Raw genomic sequence first — 27,701 nt, forward strand, 5'->3', positions numbered from 1 at the left:
AAAATTAGTTGTTTTATATTTTTGTTAGTGTATTTTTTTGAAACATGTTTCCAAGTTAGGTGGCAAGAGCAAAAATTACAGTGAGAATAGCGTTACAGCAATTACTTTGCGCATCAGCATATTGCTTGTGCACCAGTACTTTTAAATTTTTTGAAAATTACTCCAGACAAACTTATGGATGTGTAATCTATACTTGCGAAAACTTGTGGTTTTCAGGTTAGTAACATGACACTCTAACCAATTGAGCTAATAGATAAATTATGTTATAAAATAATTAATGTCACTATATATAACACTAAAATTTCCAATGTATAAATAATGGACATGTAAATTTACAGAAATAAATTGTGACAATTAATTTTGTTCTAATATATTTAATGCACCAAAATTAATTGTCACAAAATTTATTATGTAAGTTTACATGTGCATTAAATATACATTAAAATTTTAGTGTTATATATAATGACATTAATTATTTTACAATATAATTGGTCTATTAATTCAGTTGGTTAAAACGTTTATGTTAATAACCTCAAAGTCATAGGTTTGAATCATGCATGAACCATTAATTTTAAATTAATTCATAAAATTCGTATACGAATTGTCGCCCATATGGATGGGTCCATATGGATTACCAATGTCAGGGGTAATTTTGGAATAAGAAAAATGTTGGGTGTATAAGAGAAAACATTGGATGCGAAAAGCAATTGCCTAGCATCACCCATTGAAGAGTTATGTATACGGTGACTCACTCTGACCAAGTTTAGTTTCGGCTTTTACTAAGGGGAACCTTATCCATAAAAACGTTTAATTGGGACTTCAAACACACAAAAATATCATCCACAACAGCCCCGCCAAACCAGTGCATCAGCAGTAGTTTAGTTCATTTCTTGTACTTCTTAGAATGGCTTCTATGGCCTTCAAAAATCAAAACCGATTACACAAGAATATTAGAGGGTTCTTGTTACTTGTTCTATACCCTTGTTTTTACCGTTTGTTCAATTGCATGGAAGCTGAAGTATGAACATGGAACCTCGTGACTGAAGTATAGACACACATTGTCTCCATGAAACTGGTTCATCTCTCTCTCTCTCTCCTCTACTTTTTTACCATATTTTTGAGAAAATTCTAATTGAAGTGCACTGCATATTAATCACGTTAATTCAAATTAAAGTTCATCTCTTATGTTACTAGCATAGTTTTAAAATTTGGACAGACTAGTTCAACTGTAAACCAATGGTCTAACTAACTTGAATTGCTCTTCGGATCGGTCATATAATGGTCAAGATCATATGTTAAAAAAAAAAAAACCATCTTAAATAAGTAGAATTATATATGCCAAAACTTATGAAACATTTAAAACTTTTGTCTAATCTCTCTTTAAATAGTATCATATCAAACACTTCAACTCTATTTTTTTTACCAAATATAAAACACTTCACAGCTTACTCTTGACAAGATTTATTGACTGTGGTAATCTAAATTTGGATTTTCTTCCTGAACCCAGGATTTTTTTTTCAATACACCCAACATTGAGAGAAAAAAATCAAAAATACCCTTCCATATAATCCCATACAAATTGGGGCTTATGGCCCATGCAGGTCTCGAACCCATCATATTTGAGCTATTAACACAATGCTCTAACCAATTGAACTAATAGACCAATTATGTTCAAAAATAATTAATGTTGTTATATATAACATTAAAATTTATAACACGTATAAGTTTCCATAATTAATTTTGTAACAATTGATATGGTTTATACAAATTGACCCATACGAATTAATATGTATGAGTCCATAATCCATATAGATTATATGTAATTAATTTTGAATAAGTTTATATGGATTGTCAATCCGTATAGATTATATATAAAGACAATGTTGAAATTATAAAAAAATAAGCTGAGTGTAGAAGATAATTCCGTCTAAATTATATTTTTTTTCAGATGTTACTTAATGTTCTAAGCATTTCTCATGTTTTAATTTATAACTTACAATTTATTATTATTTTTAAAATACCCTCAATACTTAAATAAATTTTCTTCGTTACCTCTTAAAATTTATAGTTTACAATACTTGAATATGATTTATAATTGTACACCATTTTAATTAATAAAATATTTTATCTTAAAAAATTATAAGAATTTCAAAAAAATTAAAAAATTAAAAATTAACTAATCATCTTTAAATTATAATTACCTAAAACATATTTTTATCTACGAAATAAAATTATAGAAAAATATTTTAATATATTGTCATTTTTACTTTATTGATTAAATCAACTAATTTTATTAAATATTCTAATACAGTAAGTTACCGATCTTTTTAAACTTTCAATCATACTATCATACTAAAAGACAAACAAATAAGAAACAAAAAATAATTATATACCATGCCATACATAATTGATGTTGTAATAATGGAACCACTCTATCACTAGCCAGGCCTGAAACAAACCTAAATATGCCCCACATATCGAATCAATACCCGAATATTCTCAAATTAATTATTATATGAATTAAATGCAAATATCAACAATGAACGAAGACACGTACAATGGGAACACGTCCTTAAAAAAAAGTAAAGGGTCGCTTTCTCACTACACAAACCTAACACATCACATGGAAAGGGTCAAAGGGCATATACAAATGAAAGGACCACACTGCACCTCACTAAGCATAACTTAAAAAAAGGAAACAATGCCCCCAAAATATTAAACCCCAAGTTGAATCTCTTATCTAACTAACAACATCAAACATTTATATATTTATGTGAATCATGACAAGTGAGCATAAAAATTATCACAGCATCACATTATTGCAAGCTCCTTATAGTAAACAATGTTTTTGAGAAATTCTTCTCAGACTAAATTATAAACAAAACGCATTTATTTTAAATCATTGGCATTTCTGAAATTCCAAAAAAATAAATAAAACCTACCTAATCATCTGTATTATGATAATGTTTCCTCAGCAGCATTATTTTTATTATTATATCTACAGATGGACTGATAGCCAGATCATCCTAGTATTACAAAAATCCAGCAGTGACACATTACAAAATCAACTTCCTTGTCCCTGGTTGAGCATGAAGAACTGTAACAAACAAGTCCCTAGAGGAATCTTAGTTCCCCAACTCTATAGTTTCGCCTGCAGAAATCAGTAGAACAAGAAATAAGCATAAGTATACCCTACCAGAATAAATCATTATTTCCAAGAGAAAAGCACATAATTATCTTAGAGAAGCGTGTAATCTAATAGTAATCAATATTCTACTTTGTTTCTAACCCTTCTTTTTGTCCATTTTCCAAGGTACCATATACCATAAATGCTCCTATTAGAAGCCTCACTGTAAAGGTATGAACCAAAGCATATGCTCTCAAGTATTTGGTGTGGTCAACTTTGGAAGGTCTTGAAGGTAAGCCAACTAATGTTGAAATTGACTTGGAAAAGGAATGAGGTAGGTTCAATGTAGGAACCAAAAGGAGGTAGGTGGCAATTCAAAGTCAAGCTACCAATAAATTAAACACCAAATCACCTAACTTCAGAATAGCATTGATAACCCACTTGCTAACCATTAGGCACATTGATAACCAACTTGTTAAATAAAAATCTTCCACGGTTACACAAAATCCCTTTCAAAATTTGACAGTTTGCGGTCCAGACAAAATAACTATGCAAAGGGTTCACCAATTTGACATTCCAGTTCACATAAATGAGCATCAACAATCACCATGAGGCCTAAACACATTCTCTCTCTGTAATGGATCCTCAAACCAATAATATGTAACAGTGTGTTAAACATTTCAAGTATAAATAGCAATTTTCTTTTTGTAGTAAATAATATGGTCTGCCAAAGGATACAGTAAACAATGATATACATAACAAAACTGCCCGTGTATTAAAAATAATGAATAATAGAAAATACCTGTGAATACAAGAAGGTTCCAAGGATAGCAATGGCGGCACCAAGAGCATTGATGGGTTGAACTGGTGTGTGGAAGATAATAATGGAAGACACAATGACAGATATACGTTTCATGGTGTTTCCAATGCTAAACGTCAAAGGAGAGATCTGATCCAGAGACATGTATGACACTTGATTGTATAGATGATAGAATACACTTTGAGCAGCTAGCCACCTGTTGTGTAAAATTACCAACCATACATTTAGTCATAATATTGAGAAAAGCAGAAGCTCAGAATCAAAATATAGAGGATGAGAACAACAGACAATCAGAATGAAGAAATGAAAGTTATATGTTCTGTTACAATATTCAAACTAAACTGCACGAAAGGTGTAGCCTTTCATTCAAATTATAACATGAAGAAATCAGGTATTTGAGAATCAGGCCATTGCCCTGCTCAGACAATCTATCAGCCTGCAAGTCTCAAATTAGCATAGCGACATGGTAATCTTTTTTGTGGCATAAAAGACTGAAGAAGTTGACAACTGGCATATTCTAGCCAGAATTAAATGTTCGCATGCATTCTATATACATCAAATCTCTGAAGTTAGTTCATATTTTCTCCAATTTATAAATAAATAAATAAATAAGGGATAGGCTAAGGTATAAATATGCAAGCCAACTGAATAAATCTTTTAATATAGGATCTCCAACACTCAGAGAGATGTGTACATCCCAGTCACTTCAAAATAAAAATCTATCAAGTTGACCCCCAACATCTCTACAAAACATTTGACTTTAGACATAAAGAGGCCAAAAAAGCCAGATATCCTCACTAAATACCACCAATTTAAGTCATCTTCAGATTGATGGTCAGGACTTGTGACCAGGAACACTGAAATGTCTCAAACAGAACAGGACACTAAGTTTGCTCTACAGGTCTATTCCATCTTTCCCCACACTGATGTTACATATATCTTTAAAAAACAAATGAACACACAATTTAGGAAATATAAAATACTTTCACATTCCTGCATAAAGATAAGCAAAAGATTTAGATAATTGTTGTGTTTGAACTTTAAACCCTAACCAAATACTACAAAATTTTCCTGATATCACCTTAAAGCATGGAAAATAGAGATGCATACAGATAGAGATGAGTGTAACCATGATAAAATTACAGTAAGTAATCTTCTTGAAATTACCATATGAATTGGGGTCCAATTTGAGACATGGCTGTTTGCCATCCAGCAGCCCACATTTGCGGTCCTTCCACAGCAATTGCGAAGGGTGTGAGAATAGCAAGAGATAAAATAGATAAACATGCGTAGTAATTCATTCCACTAACAGACTTTCCCTTCATGCCCTTTTTCGAAAAGATATTACGGAATACAAATGCCAAATTCGATATCATGGCCCCCATAAAACCTGGAAAAAAAAGTCGATGACATTAAAGTCAGGAGAGTGCAGAGGACTATAATTATGAGAAATGATACCATTATGCAAGTAAATCACACTTGCGCTTGGTGGGATAAACTTAACGCAAGAATAGACAACAAAATACAGTAAGGTCTAGTTCACTAACACAAAGAAAAGGTCATATTACCATAACATAACCCAATTGATTAAACTCAGTATTCTTTTTTCTAATCAAATTCAAAATTCACGTCAGTTTATCGTCCTATCTCCAACTTATTACTGTGCTTAACAAGATTAAAAAATAAATAAATAAATAAATTCTTCAAAGGACAAGTTCCCTACCGATCATATTGAAATTGAGCTCAGTCACAGCAGCAAGTGCACATCCACCAATGATTGGAATTAAAGACAGATAGACTGGCACAGGAAAGCTCTCACCCAAAAGAAATCTTGAAACCAGAACACTAAAAGCAGGTTCACCACTCTTGATAATGTGTGTGAATGATACCGCAACTTTTGACATGCTAACTGTTGCCGCTACATGTCCAATTGTATGTGCAACAGCAACCTGAAGGAGAAATAAAACGAAAACTAAAGTCATCATCCATTCAAAAATATGATAATAAAAGGAGAATGGCTAAATTGATCAATAACTTTTTTGAAACAACTATTCATACCAACAGTTTAAAGGGTTTGTTTTTTGGAAAGGAGGATGGAGGAAACTTTGTTAGTTGTCAAGCTAAAGTGAAATCACTCTTTGAAAACTTGGATGGAAATTGTCAAAATTGATAAACCAAAAATCTTAAAACTAATTCTGTCTAATTCAGCCAAAAGGTGTGAATGGAACATACTCAATTTTCTCTACTTTGTTTTTATCTGGAATCAACCAACATAGACATCCATATATGTGTCCAAAAATTGCTAAAAAGAAAAAACCTTATTTTCCCAGAACAAAAAATAAATCAAGATCAAACAAAAACAAGGCTTTCACTTCCTCCCATCAATTTTTCTTTCCCTCAACAAACAAACAAACAAAAAATCAATTCAAAACTTACAGGGAACAAAGACTTCCAAAACTCAGGATCAGTCTTTGGGGCTTCAGCAATCCCAGTGGCCCAAGAGATCAACATCATAAGAGACCCACATGCAAGTGAGAGAGTTGAAGTAAGCCAAGGGTAAGGGTAAGCATTCAAAACCTTCTTGTTATAAATATTGAACACCACATTCAAAGCCCACCAGGTTGCAAAATATATCCCAATTTTCACCTTCTTTGCAGCTTCTGATGGTGTGCTTGCACCCTCAACCTCTGATCTGTCTGCTTCATAGGCCTCACACTTCACCAAATCACCCCTTTTGTCATCATCACTCTTCACTGACACAAAATTTCCAACACCAAGAGAAGCAGCAATGTGAAGTGGCTTTTGAACTGAAACAAGAGATCTTTGACCCTTTTCTCTTGACAAAGAGGGTAAAAAGGACCTTGCCTTAATTAGGGTTGCATGTCTTTGCCTCAAAAGAAGATCAGAACCACTGATCCCTACAACAGGTTGTCTCAATGAAGAGATCATTGTAAAGGGTAGGCGAAAAATTCAAGCTTTTCGGACAAAACCTTGGTGGGGTGCTGAAAAATCTCAAAGGAGAGAAAGAGAAGAAACAAAGATCAAATTATCAGAGACACTCTTTTATATATGAGAGTGTGTTGTCTTGGCTTTGATCTTCTGCCCCTCTGAGATCTTGAAAGGTTTATTTATGTCAAACTAAACCAAACCACTGCAAAACAATAATAATAATTAAAAAATAATTAAAAAGGAGATTTTTCAACAGAAAATTCAAGAAAAAAACTTAAAAGCAAAGGAGAAAAAAAAAAAGATAAAGGGAAGGGAATGATGCCTTGGAATCTAACACAGGAATGAATTGAAAATGGTGAACAGCAATGAGTATGATCAAATGATGTTGGTGTGTTGTGTTTTGTTTACCGTATAAATAATAAAAACAAGTTGGGAATACTGTGTTTGTGGGGTTTGGTGGCAGATACGTGATGGTGAGGGTCAGTGTTGGTACTCTCTCTCTCTCGGGTTTGATGATGGCTTTGAATCAAAATACGTAATATACAAAGTGAGTTTTTTTTTTTTTTTTTTATCATTATATACAAAGTGAGTTTCTTCGAAAACTCAGTCCAAAATGGAAGAGAATAATCATATTTGTTCCTATAAATTTATTACATGTTGAATTTGTAATTGAAAATGATATGACAGCATTTAAATGTAAAATTTAATCCATAAAAATAAAATAAACACAAGAAAAAAATTTGATTAGTTGGTAGAATTATCTTTGATTCAAACAAAATTTTGTAATTAAAAATCAAATATGGTGTTAAACATCTTGTTAAAACCTCTCTTTTTTCTCTCTCTATTTTATTACCGTTACTCTTTTTATTACATCATATTTTGTATTCTACTTATGTTTTCTTTCTCACAATCAAGTATATTTTTTCAATGGAAAAACACAAAACAATAACAAATGTTATATATCTCTCTTGTCTTTTTTTAAAAAAAAAATAAAATGAGTAAACTCCTATTTTTGCCTTTAAAAAGTATAGACACTAACAAGGACTCATACTTGTTGATTCGATCAGAAATTCCAATTGATTCGAGTTCATTATTCAATCGGGTATGTCAATAACTCGATTTGACATCACTAAACTAATCTTAAATCGGAGTTTAACCCGTGTAAATCGGTCTCAAGTGGATCAAATAAACCAAATTTTACATTATTTTTGAAATTATTGTTTCGGCATGTGACTTCATTTATTTCTGACATGCAAACTCCATGGTGTGAGCTATAGGGGCGACATTGTGAGCCTTGGTTCGACAGGGTCCGCCAGTTCGTCAAAAATGGCGGGATAGGCTAAGTGACTCAACTTGCTGTGCCTAACCTGCCAACCTGGTAGATCAACAACGAGTCAGGTTGGTCCGTTGGCCCAATATACATATTTTTTAAAGAATATAAATATTAATAGGTATTTAGGCTTTGAATTATCACTTTGTATTTTTTTTAAGAATATAAATAAAAACTTACATATTTTCTTGTTTCTCACACTTCCAATTTTCGTTAAAAAAAGTGTAGAAATTCGTTGTTTGATTTTGTCTTGAAAGAAAGCTATTTCCATGAAAAATAAATTAACTTAAAGACTTGTTAAGTAGGCTAAAAGAGCTTTTGAGAGTTTTTTTTTTTTTACGAAAAGTATGGAACCTTTTCTAGTAAAAACACTCTCAAAAGTTCTTATAACTTTGTATACAAACATGTGTTTGATCAAAATCATTGAAATGATGTGGAATGGACATTTTCTACATTCTAATGCAAGAACGTAAGAGAAATGATATAAGAGCAAACATCTCTTTCAGTATGGTGTGGTTCAAGGATGAATCAGGCAGAAGCTAGTGGACATGTAACACCTAGATAGATAGCACCAAAAAGAGATGGATCCAAGTTGTGCAGGTATGAGACTGTACAGTTAAAGATGACTTAAATAAATCAATTGGTATTACATATACTAATAAAATACAACTACTTTTTGATAGTTCACCACTTAAGAACTCCACAATTAAGAATGTTTAGCTTGAAATAGTTATGAGATGGGTGACCTTCTAGAAAGTTTTCTAGAAAGCGTGAGTGAGGACAAAACTTGTTGAAAAGTTTTGTGTTGATTTGTGAGGACAATCATTGATTCTAAAACAGCCAAAACAAATTGTCGATGTCTCAGAAAATGCTACCTACGAAGGGTTATGACCGATGGAGGGTTTTGATCGACAAGGAAGTTGAGTGAAGTGTCGTAGTGTGAGAACCGCCGAGAAGTTTAGGGACATTGCAAATTAATGGTGGCGTAACACTTTAATGTTGTTGTCAACACTTTAGTCCCTTGCCATGTGAAAGTGGCAACAAAGGTAATTGTAGCTGTAGGGACAATATTTGTAGCGCTGTAATGGTAGTGATTATGGAGCTATTGATAATGATGGTGATGAAAGTAATGTCAATAGTGATGATAAAAGTCACTATGTGACGACGACAATAGCACTGGTGACAACCAATAGTATTAATGACAATGATAATGATGGTGATGGAGATAACGAGTGACAATGGATGTAGTGATGAGATGATGGTGACAATCATAATAACAAGGCTAATCCAACAATAAGCAAGACCAAAAAGACATTTTTTATTTTAAATATTTTGGTCATTTTTACTAATATATGTGACATTTTTTTTATCAACATATGATATATCTTTTTTACTTTATAAATGCTAATAGAAAATATTATTTTGATGGTAGGCCTAAAGCTTGAGCGCAAGCTTTAGTTACTTTACTCTTGGGTCAACTCTAAGTAATGATGATGATGACAAAAATGATGATAATTAAAGGATGGGTTTTTGAAAGAAAAAAAAATAATAGAAAGATATCGGGTAGAAATGATTATGAAAGAAAGTTTTTTTGTTTCATAATTGGGCAGAAAAGATTATGAAAGAGAGAGTTTGTTTGTTTTAAATTTAAAAAGATCAAATTAGTTTTTAAAATTAATACAAAAATAATAAAAAAATTAATTCACACAATATTATTATTATTTTTACATAAAAAAATCAAATTTCACAAGAACACATTATCTTCTTAACACTATATGCTCAAGTTTTTATTATTTGATGATTTATATTTTATTTTTGGTCTAACTCACACATGTATTATTTATCGAAGATAATCTTATTCAAGTTGAATAACTACATACTCAGAATTCAAACTTAAGATTATTAGTTAAATTGAAATAATTTCATGCCAATTTACTATTTAATGAATTAACAATGTTGATGATTACAACAATAAACTGTTTATGATGAATAAATAAAAAAATGAAGTAAATATTATTTTTTATCCTTTATGTTTTAATTATTTTTCATTTGGCTTCTTTAAATTTTAAAAGTCATTGTGATTTTTTGAATGATTAGGCCAATTTAACTTTAACACCATTAGTATTTTAAATTAATTAATTAATTAATTTGACACAGTGAAAAGCTAAAAATCTTCACTATCTGTAAATGCTCAGACCTAATATTATAACCTTCCCTCACCTTTTTCACTCAGCTGTTGCACCACCCTAATCCCTCGTCCTCTTCATCTTCATCAACCTTCTTCCACCATCACCCAAAATGGAGCCATCTATTTTTAGGAACGTAATAATATGCCCTTAACATTATACTTTTAATATTTTTTAATTATTCGGTGAATTAATAAAGATAACAATTAATAATTATAACAACAACAACAAAAAGTATATGTACGTGGAAGATGTGTTCAATACAAGTGACCGTCCACGACGATCTCCGGCAGCTCCGAATCTACAGCAACAGCAACGACATTGCAGTGATGGCTAAAAATTAGGATGTTGATGATTCATGCCTTCTCTGTTTGATGGCTATGTTAATTTATGGCTAAAATATGCTGGAATTACAAACAAAAGATTTTAAATATCAGGGAACAAAAGTGATTTTTTTTATTAGGAATCAAAAATAAAAAACAAATATATATTAGAGATAAAAAAACATAATTTAGTCTTTGTTACTTTTGTTTAGGAAAGGAGCCAAATGAAACTAAACATGAGACTATTTGTAGTTGTTAAATTTTAAGAAATAATTTAATATATTCTTTTAAGTGTTTAATCACCATATCACTAAATGTAAACAATTTTAAGCTGTTAATCAATCAAAAATCACTTTTAATATGACTTTTAAGGTGTAAAGTTAGCATTGTGTGATTGAGAAACGGTATAAAATTTCTTGACACTTATTGGTACATAAATTATTTACTCTTTTTAAAAAAATGAAAGCTTTAATTTTTATTTTTTAAACTAAACTAAAACACTTAGAATGTAAAAGTATGGTTTTTAGTATATTACATTTTTTATTCTTTTGATTGGAGAAGGTAAGGATATTTTTGGACCCACCATTAGACATGATTGCCCCTACCATTACTCAGTTAACTTTAAGAGAGGTCAATTCTTCGTCAATAATTGCCATCACTAAGTCTTTATCAACTAATACTAAGTCTTTGCCAAATTGATGAATAAATCTTTGTCAATAGTAGCCTCTCTTAAAATCTCTTGTTCATTATGCAATCTTAATCCAAGGAACTTTGGTTCATCGGTAATCTTAATCCAAGGTTTGTTTCATCCTCATTCATTGCACATTGCACTGCTTCATATCTGTAATACTTAGTAGTTAACTTCTGTATGATTGGATTTACTTTGATGAGATAGAACCAAAAACATCATTTTGGAATCAAAGAAACATGTTTTTAATGTTTTTGTTTTACTCTCTTGGATTCTGGTTTTGCTAAATAATATGTATTTAGTGGTGGGAAATCAAAGGAAAGGGACGTGCATTGTCTTCTCAAAATCACTTGGCTGTTGGCTCTGTTGCTTTTTTTTTTCTTGGAAAGTTTTTCGTCCTACAAAATTTGAATTCAGAAATTTATATACGCTAATAAATATTTTTTTCCTTGAAATTTATAATTTGATGACCTCTTGAACATTCAGGCAAATTGATATGTTTGATGCTGTTGTTTAAGATAAATGCTCTGAATTTTCCCTTTCTGGCATAATTTTCAGTATGTCATACAGTCATTAGTTTTAGTATATATAATTATTGTTCATCATTCTATTACGTGAGAACAACTACACTACACATTCATTAAATAATGCGCCCTGCATTAGCTGAGTTCTTTTTGGTAAACCAACTGATATTTGTTCTTTATTTTTCAATCTGTTGGGCATTGTTTGGTTTGGTAGAGATTATCTAGAAGTAAAAAATTGCAAGCATAAATTTAACTAAGCTTAAGAAAAGAAAGATTGCTATTTGGCTGAAGAGATGTGCTATCTTTGTCTTTGTTGACCATATTTTAATATGTCAAGAACAACTGTTGCTGAGTGTGAGAAAATATGCACATTTAATAGTTTATGTGTTCTCAATAAGTTGATTTTAATTATTATTTTATTGTAACTTCATTCCTGTAGTATAAAGAAAAAGTAGATATTTCTGGCTTTCACTCAGACTTTTATGTTAGAAACCTTCAGAATGTTGAAATAAATAAATCTTGAAACCTTTTGATTGCAGGAAAATGGCTGAAATAGGTACGGCTGTGGCGTCAACAATTATAGAGCGCGTGGTCGACTCAAATGTAGGTCATGCTCGATATTTATTCTGTTTCCACAAATCTGTTATTGATTTTCGAAAATCAAAGAGAGAGTTGGAGAAGACATTGCAGCATATAAAAGAACGTGAACTAGCTAAAGAAGCCTCTACAAATGCAGAGAAGATTGTGCAACCAGTTGAAGAGTGGCCGAATGATGTGGAAAGGGTTCAAAAAAATGTCATGTAACATCCTATTTTCTCGTACAATAAATTTAAAATATTTTTTATTTAAAAATAAATAGGATTTAAAAAAATGAGATTTTTAGAGTTAAATAAATAAAAAAATAAAACTACGTGTCTCATTGCCCATTTTAGAGTTAAATAAATAAAAAATAATAATTTTATTAATAAAAATAATGGTTTGAAAGAAAATAAAAATATTTTATTTATTCATTTGATAAGAATTTTTTTATAAAACAAATAAATAGAGTAAATAATAGGTTGAGAGACCCTAACTATAAATAGAGACATATTAGGTCAGTTTTTAGATAGACGATAAATTTGTACGCTTTCTCTTTCTCTCAAATTTGTTTTTACTTCTTTTCATTTAAAAACCCTATCTTTTTCCCGTATATACTCAAGCCTGTCTCAATAAAACAATGACCTGGACTCGTTAACTGTTGGATCATTGTGAACATGAGGCTCAGAACTTATTTTCGCACACACCCACCGTTGGGATGTTTGAGATAATGTCTATGGTGGAAGAAATGTCCCTCGCACTGAGCTTTCTCTTTTCTCACATACACTCAAACTTTTCCCGATAAAACTACGATCTGATGCGAATTGGTTGATAAACTTAAGTGCTCTTGGTGTTTTGGTGTTTTTGACCTATGATTTTGATTCATTGATTTTAATATGATTGTGTGGAATTGTTTGAGGAGTTTTACTTCCCATGTTGTGAGAAATATTTTGTATAAATTGTTATATTGAGATTATGAAATGATGATTCAAATTGTGAGTAAGTGACAAATTGAACCTGTGATGAATGGTGAGATACATGTGTATTGAGATGTTGTATGTATTGAGTTATGAGTTATGAATTGTGCAATCACACAATTATAAGATCCTTTAAGGGCGACGAGTTAATGCACGACAAGTATTGTGATGGGAATCACTGTGGGGACCCAATGAATTTAATCACAGGCGCAATGAGATAAAATTATTTTGAAAACAATTAAGGAGTCGTGTGTTTTGTACAATTCATAGATAGAGTCTGCGTGCTAAAATGTTTTCTGGGTTGGACGTGAATCAAGAGGGAGGAGCCCTGACGGACTCTTCGGAGTGTAGGCCTTGGGGGTAATACACTCAGTTTGAATGTTCCTTGAAGCTTATGTTGATCCAATATGGTTGGAGTGTTCTCGCAAAATAGAATGACCCTGACTGGTCTTCCTAAGATTTTACCTAGTGAGAATGATCTGACTTACTAGTGTGTAGTTTGTTTTGTCATGTACTCATGGGCTCCCGACAAGATTTTTCACTGACATGGTACCACATTGTATATAAGATTGAGTCTTAGTATATCTATTACATAACATTTGTGTATTGATTGATATTGATTGGTTGAGTGATATTGTGTTTGATCATTGAGTACGTGAATAATGTAAAAATGAATGAGACGTGTTGTGTTGTGATGTGATGTTACACGACAAAGTGGTGGAATGACGTGAGCTATGTTTAAGTAAGTTGTATTTCGTTTATATGATATGTATATCTACATGTTATCTTATTTCTCTCTATTAGTTAAGAATGTGATAACTCACTCTCTGTGTGTTGTTTGTGTTTGGATCCTATGATGATCTCAAACTTTGTGTTCGCGGAAACAAATGACTAGGTGAATTGCTTTAAGGAACTTTGTGTTAAAGGACGTCATGACACGATGGTCTGATAAGATGTGACATTGGGACATGAGTTTTGTTTAATTACATGATTTTTTGAACCAAAAATGTTTTTGACAAGTTTTATTTGGTAATAGTGAAGTGAATGTGAGCCTTTTATCATTTTGAAATGATTTTATTTAAATGTGTTTTAAAAACTTTTAATTAATTCTGATTTCTTATTCCTTTTAGTATTAGTATATATATATATATATACGGGGTAGAGGATGTCACAGGAAGAGAGGGTTGAAGAAAGCCAGTGTTGTTCGAACTTGACATTTAACTATTCTCTAGCTAAAGATGTGATATGCATAGCCCAACAAATGAATGTGCTCAACAACAACAACAAATTCAAGCCATTTTCACACCCCATTCAACTCTCAAGCATGAATTACTTCTTTCTCAAAGACTTTTTGGCATTGGATTCTAAGAAACCAGTTTATGAAGAGTTGAAGGCAATCCAAGATCAGGTAAAGCCGCTTTAGCAAGAGTAGTGGGGATGCAAGTAGAGGAGTCAAGTTTTTGACAATTGTGTCTCAAGATGTTAAAGTGAGAGATCTTCAAGGTCAAATTACTGATCACTTCACTTTCTCGTTGACGGAAGAGACTGAACTTGGCAAGGCACTATGGTTATCTCACAGGTTAAAGATCGAGAAGATTCTCATCATCTTGGATGGTGTATGGGAGAAGTTGGACTTGGAAGCTATAGGGATTCCATTAAATGAGAACGACAAGAGATATTGTATCCTCCTCACTACGTGCAACCAAGCAATTTGCACTTCAATGAACTGCCAAAGCATGATTGAACTGTCTATGCTAAATGAAGATGAAGGGTGGACTTTGTTCAAGCAACGTGCACAAATAGATGATGATTCTCTAGAAGACTTGAGAGAGGTGGCAAAGAGAGTCTTTGACAAATGTAAAGGACTGCTTGTTGCCATTGTGACAGTGGCAAGAACTTTAAAGGAGAAGACTTGTACCAGTTGGGAATTGACATTTTTAAGACTAGAAACTTCTGAATCAATTGATGTTCAAGAGGGCTTGACAAGTACCTATAATTGCAACGAATAAGAGGAAATAGTTTGCTTGGATTCAAAGCAAGCAAGGCAACTCAGATACATGTATGCTCCTTCCCAGCCAATGTTCCCCAAACTAAGGAAGATCTTAATCGAAAGATGCAACAAATTGAGAAAAATATTCTTCCCAAGCATGATTTCAAGCCTCCCAGAGTTGAGAGAGCTTTCTGTACATGATTGCAATGAATTGGTGAAAATTATTTCTTCAGACGAAGTTAGACAATACGCAAACCTATCTTTTCCATTTCGACAAGTTTCTTTCCCAAAATTGGGGGTGATTGAGATTAAAAGATACAACAAGTTAAGACATTCTTTTGTGCAACCATTGTTTCAAGCCTACCAGAGTTGAATGAGTTGTCTGCATGTGACTATAACAACTTCGAGGATATAATATCTTCAGATGTAGATGAAGCACAACAGCATAGTAATGTAAGAGCTCATTTTCCACAATTTTCCCTCAACCTAGGAAGCATTAACATCGAGAATTGCAGCAAATTGAAAACATTCTTCTCTGCGACTACTGTTACAAGTCTACCAAAGTTGCAACAACTAGTTGTAAAGGACTGCAACAAATGGGAGGAAATAATTTTTCTAGATTCAGATCAAGCAGGACAATTTAGAAACCTATATCCTCTTAGCAATCCAGACTGTTTTGCCAAACCGAGAAGCGTTCAAATTGAAAGATGCAACTCATTGAAAACAATCTTTATCACGACAATTGTTACAAGCCTACCAGAGTTGCTTGTAAAGGACTGCGACAAATGGATGGAAATAATTTCTTTAGATTTAGTGGAAGCAAGACAAGTTGGAAACCAGTCTGCATCTTCCAAACAAATTTGTTTCCCCAAACTGCAGAGGATTCAAATTGAAAGTTGCAAAAAGTTGAAAACAATCTTGTTTGCAACCATTGCTACAAGCCTTCCAGAGTTGGAAAAAATAGTTGTAAAGAACCGCAATGATTGGGAGGGCATAGTTTATTTAGATTCAGAGGAAGCAAGAAAACATAGAAACCTTACTGTTGCTTCCCAAGAAGTTTGTTTCCCCAAATTGAAGAAGATTGAGATAAAAAAATGTAACAAATTGAAAGCAATCTTCTCGAAAACCATTGTCACAAGCCCACCAAAGTTGGAGGAATTGGCCGTAAAGGATTGCCATAAATTGGAGGAAATAATTTCCTTGGATTCAGAGGAAGCAAGACAACTGAGAGATATATGCTCCTTCCCAACAAATTTGTTTCCCTATGGTTTGGAGTATTGAGATTTAAAGATGCAACAAATTGAAAAAAATCTTCCCTGCAACCACTATTACTAGCCTACCAGCATTGGAATATGTAGTTTTAAAGGATTGCAATGAATTCAAAGAAATAATTTCTTCAAATTCAAAGGAATAAAGACAACAAAGAAACCTATCTGCACCTTTCCAACAAATTTGTTTCCTTGTCCTGAGGACGATTGACATAAAAAGTAGCAACAAAATGAAAGCACTGTTTTCTGCAACTGTTGTTACAAGACTACCAAATCTGGTGCGTTTGATTGTGAAGGATTGCAATAAATAGGAGGAAATAATTTCTTTAGATTCAGTGGAACTAAGACAACTTAGAAACCTATTTTCTACTTCCAAACAAATTTGTTTCCCTATGTTGTCCATTATTCAGATTGAAAGATGCAACAAATTGCAAAAAATCTTCCCAGCAACCATTGTTCCTAGCCTACCACAGTTGGTATAAGTAGTATTAAAGGATTGCAATGAATTGGAAGAAATAATTTCTTCAGATTCACAGGAAGCAATACAACAAAGAAACCTGTATGAACCTTTCCAACAAGTTTGTTTCCCCAAACTGGAAACTATTTCTATTGAAAATTGCAACAATCTGAAAATAGTCTTTTAGGCGACAAATGTTACAAATCTACCCAAGTTAGGACGACCACATCTAACGGACTGCAATGAATGGGAAGAAGGACAACATAAAAGCTTTCTTGCTCCTTTCCAAAACATTTGTTACCCTGAGTTAGAAAGTATTTCGGTCACGGGATGCAACAAATTGAAAACAATCTTCTTTTTGACCATTGTATTCAGCTTTCCAAACTTGCAATCCTTGTTTGTTGCCGACTGCAACAATTTGGAGGCTATAATTTCTCCAAATTCAATGGAAGCAGAACAACATAGAAACCTATCAGCTCCTCCTCATCAAGTTACTTTTCCCAAACTTATAAAAGTATTGGAATTGTGAGATGCAGCAAATTGAAAAACCTTTTTTTCAGTCATTTTGGCATGCTTGCCACAGTTAAACTGGCTGTATGTGTTGAACATCAATGAACTGGAAGATATAATTTCTTCAGAAACAAAACCACTTAGAAACTTATCAACTTCTTCCCTACAAGTCTATTTCCCCGCACTACGGAGAATTGATATCGAAAGATGCAACAAATTGAAAATAATCTCCTTGTCCATTGTTAGAAGCTTTCCAGAGTTGGGCAATCTGAGTGTAAAGGATTGCAATGCATTGGAACTAATGTTTTCTTTTGATTCAGCAGAAGCAGGAGAAGTCGAACAGATATCTGCTTCCTCTCAACAAGTCTATTTCCTCGAACTACAGGAAATCCTAATCCAAAGATGCAACAAATTGAAAACAATATTTTCCTTGACCATTGTTAGAAGATTGCCAGAGTTGGGAAGTCTGAGTGTATATGATTGCAATGAATTGGAAGAAATATTTTCCTTTGATTCAAAGGAAGTAGGAGAAGTTGAAGAGCTATCTGCTCCCTCTCAACAAGTTTGTCTCCCAAAAATCCACAGCATTAGCATCAAAACATGCAACAAATTGAAATGCATCTTCCCTTATTATGTGGCTTGTCATTGTTCTTCACTGAATTTACTAGACATAGAATCTTGCCGTTAACTAGAGCAGATTCTTAAATTTGAACATAAAGCTACAAGTGAAGAAGGTGTAGGGATGGCAGTGGATGATAATCATGATAAGCATTTATGGTTTCCAAATCTAGGTGTGCTATGGCTAAAGAAGTTGTTGACTCTCACTGAGACCTTTCCTTGGTATGAACCCCAAAATTGTCACTTGATCATAGAAGATTGCCCCAAGTATTAGTGGTTCACTTAGTGTGCCTCACCACACAGGTCGCAATTATTACTCTACAACATTTTTTTTCTCTGGTGTTGGTGTTGGTTTCAAATGGCATTCATCAATTTAATTGGCCGATGCCAGTATCTGTGATTTCTGTTATGTTGACAAATTTTAATTCATCTAGTCAATGATTATAGTTACAGGAATTTTAAACATTACGAATCAAGCGTGAGATTTATTCATTAAACTTAATTCCAGGCTGTGAATGATTTTGTTAACCCGAATATTTAAATTATTGTGTCGATTTGTAGATTAAAGTAGAATTATATAGTAAGTATTGGAATTCAATTTTTTCTCTTGATATTTAATGGACCAAATCTATATTTAAAGGAATATTTCTTTTTCATGTCAGTGGCTAAGCAAGGGAAATGGTGGTGTGGTCTCCATGGTGGTGTCAGTGTCTCAATTCCTTTATAGGGGTGGCTCCTTTTCTTCTGTAGCTTCCTCCACACGCAACTTAACTTTGTTCTCTTTCCTAATTTAATTTCAAGTTTGATTACATTTATGTGTTTACTTATTTACCCTGCGTGTGTATGTGTCTTGCACAAGGATCTAGTAATAATTGATTGGTCAATGGAATTTGAAGGACTCTCTTTAAAGTATTCTATCTTTTAAGAAATTATTATGGTGATATATAATATTATCGATCAAACTAATTAATATTATTATCTAAATATTTATGTATTGTTTGTTTATTTCTTATCATGTCTCGATTAGTATTTTCTTTGATTAGCCATTTTTTGGAGTGTTTTTTTTTATGTTATCATGTTATTGGTTTGAGTATTCACCGACTTTAATCATGTAAGTTCTAATAAAATTATAATTCTCCAACTCCTTGATTCCATTTTGAACTAAAAATAATCCTTGATCCCAAACTTGTATCGGGTTCTAATAAAACTTGTTAGTTCAAATTGGAAACAGCTTTACCTTGGATCAAAATCCCGAAAAACATAATTAGGAGAGGAGAATTTTATTAAAAATGATTAGTTAGATTTTTCGACGGAGATCAGTTAGAAAACTTTTTGACATGGTGGTTACCATAACCACCATGTCAAAAAGTTTTCTAACTGATCTCCGTCGAAAAATCTAACTAATCATTTTTAGTGACATTCTCCTCTCCTAATCATGTTTTTCGGGATTTTGATCCAAGGTAAAACTGTTTTCAAATTGAATTAATGGGTTCTATTAGAACCTGACGCAAGTTTGGGATCAATGATTATTTTTAGTTCAAAATGGGAGATCAAGGAGTTGGAACATTATAAACAATCATGATGATGGGGATGATTATGTTGGTGATATGTTTGAAATATTTTCGGATGACATAAATTAAATCTTTAAGATATTTGATTTTTTTTATATAAATCTTTTAGAAATTTTATGGTTAAATAATTTTTAATTTGAATTTAAAATATTTTCATTTTGGTCTTTCATTTTAATCCAACGATTGAGATTAACCATTCTCATTCTCACATAAGATTATGATCATTCACATATGATATATATATATATATATATATATATATATATATATATATATATATATTATTTTTTATATGTTTTTTAATTGGTTTAATATATTTGTTAATCCCTATAGAATCTATTTTAATTTTAATTCTTATAAATTTTAAAACATTTAAAAATGGTTTCTATTTATTTGGTGAATGTTAAAAATGGTCTCTATAATCATTTATTGATAGAGTGAACCACTATTTTGTTCTTGAAACAGTAATGTTCTATCACATTTGTCCTTGAAAATTAAGAAATTTTAAGTAAGTTCCTAAAATTTTCAATTTAATTATGTGCTTGTGGTTGCCTACATTATACAATTTTCTCCCAAGAATAGTATTTTTTTTTAAAAAAAATATTTATCAAAAAGAGTGGTATGGGAACTATTTACATTGCATGCATTGTTTTTTTTTCCAGGTAGGCTACAAGAGGCGTCACCCTGTGTGACAACTCCTTTCCTCCATTTGTTGTTTTGGAGGAGATGTCACTTTGATTACCTTCTCTTCAAGTCTTTAGCATGAATCAAAAGTCAACTCTACCAAATACAAGTCAACTTTAAATGGTATCAAAGTGTTGTAACATTCGTTCTTTTTGAGTCGACTTAGTCAACGCTAATTAATTTATTCCTTTTTTATTTAAGATCCTACCGGAACATTATATAAAATATAAAATATATACAAATGAAGGGTTCCACTGGTTATACCAAAATCACAATGTGATATAAATAACTAAGTAATTGCTAGGATTTTATTTTACATTAGATTCAACTTATAGGTTAAGTATAACTCAATCATGATGTAGTAACTAAATTATCGTCTATGTCGTCTCTCGAAGGAATAAAAGAAGAATTTCATGTAATTATTTAATTAATGACTATATTTTTTTTGTATTTTTGTTTTGTGATTGTCACAAAATAAATAACATAAAATAAATTACAATAAAAATTGAATGACAATAAAATAATTATGTAAAGACAAAAATATTAGACTTGGATGGTGACATCGATATTGGTGAATGAGTGTCTAGGTTTGAACTTGAAATTTACTCGATCCACTGTAATTTCATACTTCTCTACTCATCTCTCTTGCTTATCTTCAATTCACTAATGTATTCTACCCCAGCTCCCACATGGTTGCATATTCTAAACTACTTGCCTGATATTCAATCCCTTGGAGATACCGACACAAGAAATCAAGATGAAGTATTGAATTGATGGAGTTAAAGGGATCAACAAGGTCCATCCTTTCCTCTCCTAGGTAGAAGAAATTGCACTCATAAAAATAATATCATGAAACCTAGAGTGTGTAATGGAATAATGGAGGCGTCTAGTAGGTGAAAGTCTAAAATATAATTTTAAGAATTGTTCAGGATTTCTACACATTACAATGAATGTCTAGCCTCCTATTTATAAAATTGTAGTTGGGTTTAATTAAGGAGATAATCACAAGAAATTATAAACAAGTAATATCTCAAATTAATTCAAGTAATTATCTTCTTCTTCAGCTAATTTATCCTTAAAAATATCTTGTTATTGATTTTCTTAGTTTTTATCTTTAATTTTTTCAATTTCTCCTTCTAGTATTTTCTATTGATTTTGGACCTCTGGAGGTTTTGTCAGGATTACCTGTTTTTATTGAAAAACTATCAAAAATTCATTAAAAATAACTAAAACATAAAATTCTACCTAAGGTAAAGTAAAAACTGAATTTAAAGCTAATTTGATTTAAAACAAAGCCTAAAGTTAACTAAAATGTCAAATAAACATCAAAATGAATATGGAAATCCGATAAATTTGACGTTTATTGTTAGGCGTTTGGCAAGTGTATCAAATGTCTAAGTAGTAAAACCTCGAAAGTCCGAGTGTCGAATCCATAGAGATTTTGTGTTTCGCTTGTGTTGGATAACTTTTAATTTATAAGGGAAATATTTGAAAGGAGAAGTAGAAGAAATAATAGGAACAAAAGAATCAAAAGCAAAATATGTAAAGAATTCAATGAGATGCAGATATTAAGACTTAGCATGTCTAGCCTGCCTTGGATGTATGAATTTATGGTTATTCTTTATCAAATTAATCGGATATGTTCTACCCACATCTATCCATTTACTTGCCCCTGATGTCTCACGATGACAAACCTATTTTATTTACCTATCTTCCAAATGTCTTTCAAAAGACTCGATAAATAAAATGCATGAAGAATAGATTCTCGATGTTTGCTAAATGCATGAGCATAAAGTTATCATTCTATGCCTAGCAATGATTACCTTATGATTTCTTCTCTTTATTGTTCTACTAGAGATTACCCTCTCCCGAGCAACTAACCCCTAAAACTAATGCATGCATCTTTTCTTTAGATTCTTATTAGAAGTTACCCTCTCCCAAGAAACTAACCCCCAAAAGAAAGTAAAGATGAAAATGCAAGATAAAATAGAGAAGAAAGTAGAACAGAAAAACCTGAAAAGAGATCCTCTTGCATTGATAAATCTAAAGTACACCATACATCATTTGGCTTTTTAGGCCTGTCAGACCTTAACTAGGGGATTAGCCACTCATGGCCAATAAGAGCTTTACAATGAGGGGGATGGAAGAAAGAATGGATACAAATGATAGAGAGAGAAGAGAGGAGGAATTCTCAGGCTTAAGGTAGTGATAGGAGTGCTCTGAGACTTGATGTGTCGTTCCCCTTGGTTGAGCTCTCTATTTATAGCCGTTGGAGTGGGTTTTGGGCCTTTGTAGGCTCGCTCAGCGCGGCGCCCCTCGCTTAATGCATTTAGATCGTGCGCTTAGCGAGCTCTTCTCACTTAGCGCGTGCCGCTTCTATTGGATCGTGCGCTTAACGCGTGCTGCACGCTTAGCGCCTCCTGTTTCAATTGTGCCCGCTTAGCTTGTGCTACGCGCTGAACACGAGTAACGGATTTTGACTCTTCGTGCTTAGCGCCTGTCTCCTCTAGCTTGCTTAGCGCGAGCTGCACGCTAAGCGAGAGAATGGACTGGGCCTTTCTGATTTTTTTCTTCATTATTTTCTTCTATTTGCTTTTAACACCTCCGGTTTTTATATTTACAGTCAAAATTCATGAAATATCAATTCTTTAACAATTAAGCGCAGATAACTGCTAAATAATTATTTCTAAGGCCAAATTTGCTGAATTTCCTCTTAAAAGTACAATTATTTAGCAGTTATCATTTATCAACATTCCAAACTTAGAATATTGTTTGTCCTAAAGCAAGACTAACTAAAACTACTAAAACAACAAAAACTACTTTTAAAAAAAGTAAGGACTCAAAAACAAAATTAAACTAAGACTAAAAAACAAAAGACAAATTAAAACTATAGACTAAGGATACACAATGACATGTTGCATACACACTTTTCTTGCATTCCACTTTATTCAACAATTTTTTTTCATGTGCTTCAATCAACTAAGTATGATGCCCACATTCAACTTTTTAGCTCAACCAAATCAAATGCAAGGTTAGAAATATGTAACAAGAATGACAATCAAATTTAATGGCATAACAACTTGTCCTCACAATAAGTATTTCACTCTTAAGCTTTTGACTTAGCTTTGGGTAAGTGTTTTACTCATTTCACAACTTAAGACCCCCCAATTCAACTTTGAATTTCTTCTCAAGTTAATCAATACATCAAAGGAATGCAGAGATGACTAAGGACTTTATTTATGTTTCTAGATATTTCAAAGTACCTTAGAGGAAGAAAAGCATTAGCGTATTCATTTCATTTCATTCACTTTCTAACAATCCTTAGTACCTCATATTTTTAATTTTATGCAAACTTTGCTTTGTCCTTAATTTTTATTTTTGCTTTACTTTGCTTCTCTCTTGTTTTTATTTATTTTTTTGTTTTTCAAAACTTTCCTTTTTCAATACTTTACAAGATAGAATAACAATAATACTTTTAACCTTTTTTCACGCGATAACTTGTTGGTGCCCTTTATTTTCAACTAGAAATGTCAATGCAAAGTCCATGTATTATTGTTGTTTAAGCGAAGAATACTTTAGAATAGAACTACAAACGGTGTAAGAATATTGAGAATTAAATAAAACTGAAAGGAAAAACACGAAAATCAGTCACTAGTTACACGAAATAGAATAACAAAGTGAATGGTTTCAGTGAGAATGTGAATCAAAACCTGGGATGACGAGGAAGCATGCTGGGATTCTTCAACAAAATCTTGGATTGGTTGTTAATTGATGATTTGAGGGGAAAAAAATATGGTATTTGAATTCAAAGAAAATTGAGGGAGGGGAGACTGGAGAGTGCGGTTTTGAAAAAGAGGAAAAAAAAAAAACGATTAATCATGTAATTTTGCAAACAGAGCAGTGTAGGTAGTGAACACCCCTAGTCGAATGTTCTGCCCAGGTGTCTTGCAAGTCCAGTTGTATTTGACTAAGCAGAAATTTATCTTTGATCTTCACCTGAAATTTTATCAAGGTCATTTATTTAAAGGGTTTACCAAGTAAAAAAGAAAAGAGTTTACTAAGTTTTTATGGTGCCTACAATTTTTTCAAAATTTGATTTTTAGTCTTTCAATAGAAGTTTGATCACTTAAAAAGTTTTTTTAACTTTTTTTCATTAAAGTTTTTATTAGTCTTTAAATTTTTGAAAAATTCAATTTTAATCCTTGAAATACAATTAAATAAATAAAATAATTGATTCAAACTTTTATTCAGGAACTTAAAACTATAATTTCTAAAAAAAATAAGAAACTTTCATAGGTTAAATTTTTTGTTTAGAAACTAAAAATTAAATTTTAAAAAAAAATAGGAACTAAAAATTTAATTAACTTTTATTTAAATTCAAATCTGATTGGATAAGATTTAGTCAACTTGATTTATTAATCTTAATATTATATGGTTATTATTGAAATAAAAGAAATATAAAATTAATCAAATTAAGGTATACTTTGATATATATTTCAAAACAAATAATGTTAATATAAATATAATATTACGTTTTATAAAATATTATCTATCAACTTAAAAGATTTTATTATTAATACACAATCATTAAAATAACCTATATGTTTTTTAAAAGAATATAGACATCAAATTAAGTTGGTATGACACAATTGTTATATAAATGTTTTCTACTGTTCAGTTGCCTGTAAAGTTGATTTTGCTTGTATTCAGAAAGAAAGAAAAAAAGTTATTTGTAGGCTAATGAAGCTTACTTTTGTACCTTAGTCGAAAGTGCTTTTTGCTTTGCCCAATCATTGGCTTATTATTAGCTTGTCTTTTAACACGCTGCAACTCTTCCAAGTGTGTGCAAAAACTGAAAACATGTGCATTTACATTTGAGTTTTCATGTATGTAATGTGTATTTATGTCTCTTTGGGTTTTGGTTGTGTTGTATTGGTATTTGTAGGTTAGGAGGGATTTAAGACTTCTGCTACTCTGACAAATCTTTCCCATGTGGGATTCAGTTGAAAATAGTGTAAACCTGTAAAATGGTCTCAAGTTTCAACTTGCTCTTAGGTTTTAAGAGTCTTAAGTGCATGACATTTAGAATAAGTGAAAATTCTAGCCAATGGTCATTTGATTCAGTTCACAATTGTAAGACAAAATCGCAAATGGAAAAGAAAAAGAAGAGAAGCTTAAACTAAATTTTAGGGCATGCCAGGCCCATGCTATAGTGCAACACTTGGGCAACACTTGAGAATCCCAATAGCAAGCTATTGTGTTGGACTCTTCCCTTCAAAAAAGTAATTTAATATCATGTGAATCATTGACCCACATATCAGATATTAATCTGATAAGAACAGATACTACACTTGATCTTAGCCAAAAGGCCGAGAAAGGCATGAGTTGCAATGTCTTGAGAGGCTCTCTTTATACCGAAACATCAAGTCATTGTTATCTTTTCTAAGCGATGTAGGATTTCAATCACAGTTTAACATTGGACATTGATATATTTCATGCTTGTTGGTGCAAACAAGGGTGATTTTGATGAATGCATTGAATTAAAAAGAAATCATGTTGAGTGGTTGTGAGACGGCATGTTCTTGTTCTGTGTTGAAGAGAGAAACATGCTGACCACGTATACCTTCCTGTTTTTTACTAAAATATTTTCAATCATGTCTCAGCATGGACTTTGGTGATTCATTAATGTATCAGTGAAAGCTCAGTTACAATAATAATATAAAAAAGGTTTGTAAATTGTATTTCTATTCCTTTCATTTAATAGCATGTTCAATTCCCCATTCACATGACATAATGCATTGCTTCATCAAAGGCCACTATCAAGCTTATAAACGCAGCAGGGAACTTCCTATATCATGTCTAAGCAGCATAAGATCTTCAGTTAGAAGCTGTGCCTTGAGCTCTCCCTGCTACTCTGACAATACAATTTGAGCAGATTATTTTGAGGATTAAACTAAAATGAAATGGTCTCATAATAGCAGAAAAAATGCTCTCAACTTGTTTTCTGTTTCATCAGAGAATAAGTAGAGGAAGTATTTGGTCCCAAAAATCCATGCTTTCTACAAAATTTTCATAACTGAAAATTGAGTGGAGTTGCACGAACACAAGCCCCAACTACCACAAATTATGACATAGGCTCTACCACTTGGACAGACCTTAGGAAAACACCCCGCCGAAGTGCAATGGAGGTCACTTCCCCAGGCCATAGACACTCCTGATCATCCATTGACCCCATCCAGGTAAGTATGTTGATAAGCAGCATAGGCTTCAGTATTATAGCTCGTCCTCCAAACTACTTTGCTAGAGATTTTTGATGCGGGATTCATTTATGTCAGTTGTCTCAAGTTGTAGCATGCTTTGTATGAAGGAAAAGCAACCAGTAGTACTAAATCTAGAACTTGGAGGGGTTTTGCTTCCAAGGATAGGTGCTCTATCAGTATTGTTTTATAAATAACAATTGTGATACATTGCCGACATTTTATTTGTGAATTCTTTTTATGATTTTGCAGTATAAAGTTGTAGACAATCTCAACTTCTACAATTTCTTACATTTGGTCATTAAGAGAAGAAGCTGCTTAGGATAATTGACACATGACCATCAGTATTGTTTTCATGTACTATTGCTAAAGCAACTGCAACAATAACCTGTGATGACTGGTAAAGGTTTGTGTAATATGCATTAACACAAGAAATTAAAGCAGAGTCCAGCGTGTTGGTGTTATATCCCTTGAGTCAACCATATGGGAGGTAGTCCTGAAGCTGGATTTTTAGGACATAATGAAATCCGCACTCATAAGAGAAGTAAGCAAAAATAACACTGCATAAAATTATGCAGATTCCTAGCGTGAAATCTAAGTAATCTTTGAGAAGAAACCATCCTCAATGTGCTGAGCCTGGTTCCAGAAACATTAAAAAAACTTGGTTGTCTTATGGTATGATTGTTGGTTTGGCAACCAAAGTTCTTGACACATGTTTTTGCATCTTCTTGATCTCGTAGGAAGGATTTGCCTCCATGAATCAAGATTATAGCTTTAATTTCACACCAACTAATGTCTAAACCCTATAGAAAACAAAAGACAGTACGATATTGAAAAAGAAATCCT

At 32.2% G+C, this 27,701-nt stretch overlaps 1 protein-coding gene, 1 long non-coding RNA gene and 2 other non-coding genes across 4 annotated transcripts; 1 reads left to right on the plus strand and 3 right to left on the minus strand.

Annotated features, from left to right (window-relative positions):
• The first annotated feature begins 812 nt into the window (after nt 1-812).
• LOC114423386 lies at nt 813-4,017 on the plus strand. The gene is made up of 2 exons (XR_003668834.1): nt 813-1,075; nt 3,314-4,017. It is a non-coding gene; the product is annotated as an uncharacterized LOC114423386 (long non-coding RNA).
• LOC114423385 (glucose-6-phosphate/phosphate translocator 1, chloroplastic-like) lies at nt 2,789-7,409 on the minus strand. The gene is made up of 6 exons (XM_028390132.1): nt 7,219-7,409; nt 6,384-7,098; nt 5,671-5,896; nt 5,115-5,337; nt 3,930-4,143; nt 2,789-3,151 (listed from the first exon to the last, which is right to left on the minus strand). The coding sequence occupies exons 2-6, from the start codon at nt 6,894-6,896 to the stop codon at nt 3,140-3,142; spliced, it is 1,188 nt and encodes a 395-aa protein (XP_028245933.1). The 5' UTR covers nt 6,897-7,098; nt 7,219-7,409; the 3' UTR covers nt 2,789-3,139.
• Nucleotides 7,410-25,784: 18,375 nt separating this feature from the next.
• LOC114424836 lies at nt 25,785-25,980 on the minus strand. The gene has a single exon (XR_003669131.1). It is a non-coding gene; the product is annotated as a U2 spliceosomal RNA (small nuclear RNA).
• Nucleotides 25,981-26,685: 705 nt separating this feature from the next.
• Nucleotides 26,686-26,845, minus strand: LOC114424782. Its single transcript, XR_003669083.1, has one exon. It is a non-coding gene; the product is annotated as a U1 spliceosomal RNA (small nuclear RNA).
• Between the last annotated feature and the right edge of the window lie 856 nt (nt 26,846-27,701).

Source organism: Glycine soja, chromosome 8, assembly GCF_004193775.1.
Source record: "Glycine soja cultivar W05 chromosome 8, ASM419377v2, whole genome shotgun sequence".
NCBI classification, from domain to species: Eukaryota; Viridiplantae; Streptophyta; class Magnoliopsida; order Fabales; family Fabaceae; genus Glycine; species Glycine soja.

Coding starts and splice junctions, on each gene's coding strand:
- LOC114423385 (XM_028390132.1), bottom strand. CDS start 6,896: ATGATCTCTTCATTGAGACAACCTGTTGTAGGGATCAGTGGTTCTGAT. Junction 5,338..5,670: donor GCTCAATTTCAATATGATCG/GTAGGGAACTTG, acceptor TTTTTTTTCCAG/GTTTTATGGGGGCCATGATA. Junction 4,144..5,114: donor ATTGGACCCCAATTCATATG/GTAATTTCAAGA, acceptor TTTACACAACAG/GTGGCTAGCTGCTCAAAGTG.